The sequence below is a fragment of the Argiope bruennichi genome, chromosome X1 (assembly GCF_947563725.1).
Source record: "Argiope bruennichi chromosome X1, qqArgBrue1.1, whole genome shotgun sequence".
Lineage (NCBI taxonomy): Eukaryota > Metazoa > Arthropoda > Arachnida > Araneae > Araneidae > Argiope > Argiope bruennichi.
The window spans coordinates 77,720,719-77,730,705 of NC_079162.1; the positions used below are offsets into that span (position 1 = coordinate 77,720,719).

The following is a 9,987-nucleotide window of genomic DNA, read 5'->3' on the forward strand; positions in this document are numbered from 1 at the left end:
GCAATGTATTTTTAAAAAACTTGAAACACTTTTATTAGTATTTAGAGCTATAAGATTTCATAAGGTTAAATTCCATTAAATACTAATAAGAAAATGCATAATATTATGCTGAAAAAATTAATATTGGGAAAATAAAAGAAATGTAATTTATTTTTCAGAACAAACTACCTTATTTGCAAGTACACCAAAATCTGTTTCTACTGAAGAAAGCCATGATCATTCAGTTTTACCCAATGCAACAGAGGCAGTTTCAACTGATATTCATTCCGAGTTCCATGAGCAGGAAAAAACCTCTTTCACAGTTTCGGCTCAAACTGATGAAGCTTCAACTTCTGCAAGTTTCGGACATAGCACAAATGTCTTTGATGTAACAGATATTGAAAATAAATTGAAAACAACTTTAATTTCTGAATTTAGTGATACAATTGATACATCAACAAAGAGTGAAAAAATTGAAACTTCTTCCATTCGAGTAGAAGAAGATTTAATAAATACTGAATATTCTGAACTCCAAAAGCATTCAACTGCAGCACCAACTGAAAATGCACCTACATCCGAAAGTTATTTCAGCGCAGAAGATTCTTCTCTGACACCTAAAATTAAAGTTATAAGTGATGAAACAGCTACACATGCTGCAACTGGTGATTACGCGGACACTGTCAAGGAAACTGAAACTAGTAAAAGTGAAATAACTACTAAAGAATATAATGAACAAGTTAATTCTTCCAATTTCATTCATCAAGAAGGGGATGAGACAACATACGATTCCTCAAATGAACAAAGTGAGCTTGATGTGGAAGCAGAATTCCAAACTAGTCCAAAACCCGAAGATGGAGAAACCATTTCTACTGAAAGTGGAATCAAACACAGCACAAGCTTTGTTGAACAGTCAGAAGAGACAGACGAGTCATTTGAAGAACATGCAGATTCTACATCAACTACAAAGACTGTGCCCGAAAATAAACAGAAAGAACAATCGGCTTCCACTACACCTGCATTAATTAGTGTGAGGGATGGTCCCAGTCATTCTACACTCACAACTATTTACGATCTTACAAGTACTCCTAAACCATTAAAACTTGATGCGGTTATTGAAAATCAGCATTCAACGTCCAAATATTTCCAAGCCGATGCAGAAATAGATGAAAAGTTCCATGAAACCGATAAATATTTAGATAAAAGTACAACCCAAGATGTAATTACCGAAATAAAGCCATCTATTTTACCCGTTACACAAAGTAGAGATGAGGCTGTTAAAGACTCTTCTATTAAACAAATAACAGAAAAATACGAGGATTCTGAATCTACGGATTATGAAGGCTGGGATACTGGAAGTACGACTTCCGAGGCCAAAGAATTTACTGCTACAACTTCTGACGACGTATCAGTGAAAACAACTGAATCTAAGCAGCTAAGTAGCGATATCTTGGCTAAAGATTCAATCACTGATCATGATAAAACACAGTCTTCATCTACATTCTCACCTGAAATAATTTCAGAGGCTCAAAAAGATACAGAAGTCGGTTTGACTGACACAGATTCGAAAACTGATGCTGTATATTTGTCGACAACAAAATATCCGCAAGAGACAGGAGAAAGTAGCTTGGTCACAGAAGAAACTCGAGAAATTTTTGGAAGCACCAAAACGCATTTATTGAATGATACAAAAGATGTCAGTTTACCTGAAAACTTTTTGACAGATAGTGACATTATTAATGAAATCACATCCTCTTCAGATTCGAAACTTTCATCTGAAAATGTACCAGACTTAACTCACATTTCCCTTGCTCACACCACTGACAAAATTTCAACTCAAGATCACGGTTTCCATAAGCAGACATACCCACCAGAAAGTTTGGATGAAGGTTTGGAAGAAAACATCAAATTCTTTACAACTCTAAGCACCATTCAATCCGATGAAACTATTTTACCTGAAAATTTAACCACTGAATCAGCAGAAAGAATCTCATCTCTTTCAGAATTATCAAGTGATGTCACTGAAACTTCTTTAGATAAGCATAAAACCGATGCAGAGAGCTTAAGTATTACCAAAGAATCCATTCAGGACAGCGACAGTGACATTTTAACGGTATCCCCTTCACTCATTCCGGAAAATCTTATCGACTTTTCGATAATTCCTTCTCAACAAGATAATTTACAAACTGTTGATACAGATACAACCTATGTAAATCAGGAAAATGTTGAAAAGAAACCTTTTGAAATTTCCTCCACAACTGTCACTGAAGTAAACAAATTAGAAGAATCACATTCCAATTTAACAAATACTGTAGATGCATTTGAGATCGAACTCGCAAATCAAACTTTGCACGCAGATGATCAAAAAGAAGCCGTGCCCTCATTTGAAGATAGTGGAGCAATTACTTCCGATTCTAAAGTGACAAAAATTTCTGATACATCTGCATTTGAAACTTCTTCTAGTACAGTTTCTCCAACGCAAGATTACGGTTTCCATAAGGAAGTGTATTATCCTCCAAAACACGAAGAAAGTACAAAATTTGTGCAACATTACGATACTACAGAGCTTCCAACTTCGTTTTCCACTTTAATCGATGAATCTGCAACACAAAAAAGTGAAATTATAAAATCAACTGTTCATTCAGATTCAACTTTTGCATCTGTAACAGACACTCAGACAGAGCAGTCAGTAAATGTTGACAGGAAGTCGGCGGCTGACTTCGGAGTTACATCAATAAAAGAATCAACAGTTGCTCAGAAAGATTTGTCATCTCAAGAATCGACAATTAAAATTGCAGAAACTACAGAAAGTGATTCCGAAACAAGCGTAACTCATTCTGAACATGCTTCATCTACGTTTTCTACGGGCGATATAACACTGACTCCTCATACAGGAAGCGTTTCAGAAACTCATTCATTAGACGAAGTCAAACAAAAACCAACCCTTCACGCTAAAACAACTATAAGTTCGAATGAATTTTTCACTACAGAATACTCAAAGAGCTCTTCTGATGAAGATCAAAATGTGACCGATCAATCACATAAAGAACTATTCACCGAGGAACCACACATTGACATGAATTCATCCACTTCTATTCAAACCATCTCAACTGAAGAAACAGAAAAGAAAAAAGAATCTGTGACAGTCTCTGGAATTGAAATAAGCAGCACTTCAAGGAAACCTACAGATTATGACTATTTGTATACTACATACATTTCTCACATATCTTCGTCAGTTGAATTCAGTGAAGAATCGGATTCATTTTCAACTACCAAGCCTGAGACAACAGATACTGTTGAAGAAAATGCCACTACAGAAGAGCAGCATTCAACTCATCATGTTGAAAGTGGTGATAGTCTCACAACTGTTTCTGATAATGTTGCTAACGAAAACATTTCGGAAGAGTCTACAATTCACACTAAATTTTCAACAGATTATGCACCTGCACTTCTCATAAATGATACGACGACTGATCGAACCTCTGATCCAGACTCAGCAATATTGCTGAAGAAAACAACAATAGAGGACATAGAACTTTCTTCCACTACTGAAAGTTCTATCAAAGAGTCCTTTGATGCCGAAGTACATTCTACAGAGAACGAAATATCCAGCAAAATCGTGACTTCCCTTCCGAAACAAACTGATATTCATTCTACACATGTAACAGAACTTTTCAACGACAACACCCGTCCACCTCAAGAAAATCTTCATTTGGATCATAGTAAAACAGAAGGTGTTATTTCAACACAAGATTATTCTGATTTGCATACAGAGTTCTCATTTAATGATGAAATTTCTGAACATCATGGTATCACTACAAGTGATGAAAGTGATATAATTATAACAAAGAAATTACCTTCAGTTTCAGTAGAGGATCAATTTTCTACTTTCTCAAGTCATCAGAATGAATCATTCACTGAAACAATACACGAAACAACCAAAAGTTACGAAATTAAAAATGAAGAAGGAATTTCTGAGATTTCAGAGACATCTCCTTCATCTTCCACGATAGTAACCATAGAAGCGTTAGGAGTTTCACGTGATAGTATTTCTTCTACACACATAACTACATCTACATCATTCGAAACAACTTCAAACGCGCTTGAAAGCTCACTTGACAAAGAAACTCAACCAGAAGGAGCTGAGAAAATATATGATATTGAATCCTTTACCATTAAAGACTCTTTGTCAAATCACTCAGATACAAAAGTAGTGACAGACAGTACAATTACAACATCATACGACTTGAACCTTTCCGAAGATCAAGATAAGAAAGTAACAATAAAATCTTTCGTCTCTGATAGTGAATCAGCTTTCACAGAAGAACATAGTACTTATTCGCCACTCTTTGTAAGTACAACTACAAAACATGCAGTGGATTCAACTACTGCTCAACCGCAAACAAGTACTTCGTCGGCAGTCGATATTAGTGAAGCCTCGTTAACTACTGGAACAAGTAAATCTCAGGAAGATGTAACAATATCAGCTCATGATACAAGTTCCAGTACCACCCATGAAGAGATATTGGAGACAATTGCCAGCTTTTTCCCTCATTCTAGTCCACCATCTATTCTCGCTGAGAGCCATAAATCATCATCATTGTCATCATCATCAACAACATCCGGTCCTTCACACAAGCACACTACAGGTAAAGTTTCCTTATTACTTCAAAAACTTATTCATTTTTTAGTTATAGACAGTAGGATAATAACATTTAAGCATCAAACAGCATTCAAGTGAAACTGACATAAAAAAAACTGACTTCTTCTATTCCAAAGTAAAATTCATAATGAATTCTGACTACTAGTATAAGAAAGATACAACTGTATGCAAATTTTCCAGTACTGATGACATTAATTGTATTCTATCATTCTAAATATTTTCTGAAAACTAGTTAGATATATTTTTATATTTAGAAGTCTTTTTGAGCTCAAACATGTGTTGATCTTATGGTTATCAAAATGGGATGTGCATAAAATATTTTATGAAAATCGCTAATAAAATATTTTGAAGTAGTATGAAGAGTAATATGAATCTTTTTTAGAATAACGTATTACTCTTATGCTTTTATTTCTATCTTTCTTGAATTCTATGTTTTTTATTTGATTTATGAGAAAACTTTCGTATTAATGATTACGGTTGGTGAAAAGGAATAGATATATTGCATGTTAAGAAATTTAAAAATAAAAATATATATTGTTCACTAACTTTTAGGTAATCACTTAAAAAATGAAATTAAAAAATATTTCTCATTTTCTACAAGAAAATTAGTTTAATTTCCTGCTTGAAACTTATTTTAACAATTCGCTTAGTAAAATATCAAGAGAAGAAAAAAATTTAAGCTCAAAGATGTGTTTAGAAGATTGCATTTATGGAGATGAAAATCTGAGTATTGTATTTTTGTTGTGTGTCTGCATTTTTAACCTTGTATTTATGTTTCTTCCAGCCAAACCAGCTGATGAAAGCCCTCATCATTTGCCAGAAGACGGATGTAAGTAATGATTTTGTAATTGCATTCATTTTATTTTGGTATAATACCGGTTGGCCATAAAATAATTCCCCTTTTGGGGGGACATTCGTAGCTAAAGATAAGGAAACCAAATATAAATCCACTGAAAAACATCGAGAGCTCAATTCCGAAAAAAATTGTTGGAATAGTTGTCGATGCAATATTTTATACATAGAAGAGGTCAACACAAAGGAATGTTTTGCACGAGTCAGGAGAACCTAGTGTTGATAAATAAAAGATTTTTTCTTTGAGTTTCAGCCTATATGCGATTTATTTACATAAGTGGATTCTTTTATAACTTTAATGAAATTTTGCTTTATTCTATCTCCGTGTGTTCATAATAATTCTTCCCCAGCTTTCGCTTCAACGTTTTCAAAATTTCTCTTAACCGACTTTATCCGTTATTTTTTTATGCCTTTCACACTCTGCTTGTGATTTTTTTTTTTATTCCATTCATTAGTTTTAGCTGCAAATACGTCCAAATAATGTATTTTACTTCATGGTCACCCTGTATAATTATTATAATTAAATATTTTTTATTAAAATAAATTTAATTAAATATATAGTATATTAAAATTTATCCTTGTGTGTACAAATAAAATCTAATTCATATTGCAAGACAATAAAAATATCAAAATTTATTTTAACTTATAATAAAATTCTGAAGAGAGTGTAAAATTACATAAAATAATTTCAATATTTATGTTTGCTTCCTTTTTTTTTTTTTTCTTTTTTTTTTCTGAAAAGATTATTAAATATAATGGTACAACAAAATACCTTTTAAAATTTATCAGTCTTGGCCATTAATAAAAAAAAATACAGTATGATGTTGAATAAACCTGGCTGATCTATTTACCTTACAAGTTATTTTTTCTGATTATAGATTGCCTGTATGAAAATGAAGTCTATAATTCCGCCGAGCAAATACCACGAAAGGATCCATGTGAATTCTGCTTCTGTTTCCGTGGTGATATCATCTGTCTTCAACAGAGCTGTCCACCTCCTATCAGGGGATGTTACGCTACCCCTATAAATGGTTTCTGCTGTCCGAGATTCCATTGCCGTAAGTTAATTATAAAATAACCACTTTTGTCCAGCTTATTCTTTTCATGTTTTGATGGCGGAATTTCGTAATTGATTTTTCCTGCTTTCTAATCCGCTTGTGTTATAAGTACAATTTATATTTTTGTACAACAGACAATTTAATTAATATGTAATCTTTAATTAAATTAAATTTTCTTTCCGCATCAGTGGCACCATCTGATAGTGAATTTGAAAAATGATGAATATCAATATTAAAAGTAGAAAATAATTGAAATAAAAAATTCTGATGTTTAGGACATCAGTGTGCTTTAGGACATCAGTGTTAATTTTTAAAAGTGTGCTTTTAAAAATTCCTTTCAGTTAGATTTATTTTTTATAACTTAATTCTAAAATCGGTTATTTTTCTATACATGAAATCTTTTTTTCTAAAAACACCGTTTGTGAAGTTTTTTTATGAAAATTCGTCCAAGTAGAAAAAAAAAATGGAATTTCATTGTATTAATTTTGAATTTTACTATTATATTATTTGAGTTGTTATTAATGCATTTTGGAGCTGAATTATTTTTTGAAATTATATTATTCGTTTTCAATACCAAAATGCTTAAAGTAGAGATAATTGATACATTGATGAGAAAGGGCTGTATCATAATTGAAGTATTGTGAAATCCTGCATTAAAAAAGTCTGAGAAGGATGAAAGTATTCTGTAAACAAGACTATTCATTTTTACGACGCCTGTTTCATACACTGCGCCGATTTTCTAGCTTCTCTATAATAAGAATAGCATTAGTTTTACTGATTGTAGGGCCCCACGTTTTAATAAGGCATCGGTTTATGAATGAAATTCTATTCAGTATAATGCTGCACCAGAATAGATGAAAGAATTATAAACCTACAAATCGAAAATTGGTGAAAAAAGAACCAAGAAAGGTCATTTTGATTACTAGCAATCGTGACATCCGTTTCCATACAATCTTTTGTTAGAGTAAAATGACGCTGGCACGTAGCACAATCTTAAGAAATTTACCCTGGGGGTTTCTGATAACACGAAGTTTAAAGGATTAGTAATTAAGAAGATAAAGTGATATTTTCCACACCAAATTAATCTTGCAGAGGGAGTTGTGAGTTTTGAAATATTCCAAGCGGGGAGATAGTATGGAGATAAGATATGAATTCTAGTTTATGAACATCAAAACATCTAATTACAGTATATTTTTAATAAAATGCGCACCTCCTACAATTTTTTTTAAGATTGAAATGCTTTCTCTTACAGCTGTTCAAGAAATGCATTTTAATTTATCTACTACAACAACTACGACACCAGACCCAAGAATAGGAAAATACTTGCCACCTGCTGATCAAAACACAGGTAATTATCTCATGTCACAGCTAAATACATCCCTTTCTATATTGTGTCTAAAAAAGGAATGCATGGAAATTTAAAGATTCTAGTAAAAATATAGTTCATTTCTGCAATACAAAATCAATAGATTCCCAGTTTTCGTGAAATATATTTTTAAATGATAATTTGGAGTTTCTAAATAGTTTTGTTTGAAATAATTTATTGTTTTCGAATCAAAAAGATATATGCTCTCATTTCGGTTTATAAATGAATTTTAATAATAGGAATTATTAAACGCAGTTATAAACTTATCCATTTATCCAGTAGTTATTCAATAAACATTGAAAAAATTCCTAATTTTCTGTATTAAATACCTAAACTGTTTATTATGCAAAATGTAATTAATTTCAAGACTACGCAGATAGAACAATATATTGTATAATATTTTGCAATATTATGTATATATATATTATTCAATATATATGCATTATATTATTCAATATTTAATAACATTATACAATATTTGTGTGCTTCTAGGATACATGTATTGCCATAATTCAGTTTGAAAATAATAAAATAAAAAAATAGTTATTAATATAGGCTTTCAATGAATCACTTAAGAGTTGAAGATGTTTTATTAAGTATCTGAAAATTAAATGAAATCACAAGAGCCATGATTCATCGAAAACAACTGTACATGGAAATTAAGTCATGATGAATGCTACAAAAAGGAAAATTTTTAAACACGCATATAAAATTAAAATATATCGTAAACGTGATTAAAATTTCAATTTAAAGTATTCCTTAACAGTGTCATATTTTACAATGATGTTTTGACCTCCCTCAAGATTTTTGTTTAAAAATATTTTCTGTCATTTATAAAAGCGTGTTTTTAAAAACTCTTATTATTTCTATAATTTTTAACTTTTTTAATATTTGATGCGTTTTATAGCTTATCATTATGAATATTATAAAATCTTGCTATTATTTTTTTTCTCAAATTCGTTATCAGATAGCATTTTATATTATATAATCAAATTTTAATTGAAGTTAAAGAATAAGCTTATAATTAAGTTCTAAAAGTATTTAAATATTATATTGTCATTGCGAAAGCACAGCTGTACGAAATTTCAAAACTCTAGTAGCATCAGAAAATGAAAAAATTATTGACTACCTAATTCCATCTTTTCAAGATCAATTAAATAAAAGCGTAGAAAATGCAAAATAAAATACGTCATGTTAACAAAAAATTCCAGAAAATATGCATATTGAGGTTAACTGCATCAACAATTGTAATTGAAATTAGCCCTTAATAAAAATTTCTTCAGAAATAAAATATCAAGGAAATTCCGAGGAATTAAATTGGTCTACATTTGTTATATTTTAGGATGTGAAATCGAAGGAAATGTATATCGGGTACACCAAGTGGTGCGGCCTTCCAGTGGTCCTTGTATGTTATGCCGCTGTGAAATGGGTGGCATCATGAAATGTGATCCCAGAGATTGTCAACCTCAAGCTCCACTTCTTTTGCGACTCAACAGAGAATTCTTCAAGAAAAGGTAGTTGGAACCCCGGTGACTAATAGGTACCAGAAAGAAATATGATTGGGACAACCCAATTGTGCCACTGCCGTTTTTCTCATCATTAGAACTCTCTTTTTTTAATTGAAAGAACGGCTACCTCAAGTTTCTGAGTGTAACCTTCTATTTTGATTATTTTTGTTTGGGATTTCCTCAGCAACCGTTTAAAGAAGAAAAAAGTGTTAACTTTTTGCTTCAGTTTGGTGCTGTTAGTTTATTTTTTTATGGGATTTGTGATTGTTTTTGTGTTTTTTCCTAGAAATGGAAACGGGTGCAATGTTTAAAAAATTCCTTGTGGGATATGTGTTGTACTTAATGCTGTTTAATTAAAAATCATAATTGTTTGCGGAAAATTATTCCTTTGGATTATTTAATTTCACAATAATATTAAAAATTATTCAATTGAATTATTTAGTTTAACAATTATATTAAAAATTATTCAGTTGAATTATTTAGTTTCCTAATAATATGAAAGACTATTCAGTTGGATATTTTAGTTTCATAACAGTATGATAAATGTTTTCATTAATGGTATTC

The 9,987-nt window shown here is 31.3% G+C and overlaps 1 protein-coding gene across 1 annotated transcript in view; it reads left to right on the forward strand.

Moving 5' to 3' along the window:
- The window catches only part of LOC129959293 (serine-rich adhesin for platelets-like), an 83,995-nt gene extending 74,260 nt beyond the window's left edge, over positions 1 to 9,735 (forward strand). Inside the window, exons 31-35 of the mRNA XM_056072113.1 lie at positions 159 to 4,625; positions 5,424 to 5,468; positions 6,370 to 6,549; positions 7,802 to 7,897; positions 9,258 to 9,735. Of these exons, the coding sequence (XP_055928088.1) occupies positions 159 to 4,625; positions 5,424 to 5,468; positions 6,370 to 6,549; positions 7,802 to 7,897; positions 9,258 to 9,433 (4,964 nt within the window). The 3' untranslated portion in view covers positions 9,434 to 9,735. The remainder of the gene's footprint in view (positions 1 to 158; positions 4,626 to 5,423; positions 5,469 to 6,369; positions 6,550 to 7,801; positions 7,898 to 9,257) is intronic.
- Positions 9,736 to 9,987: the final 252 nt, after the last annotated feature.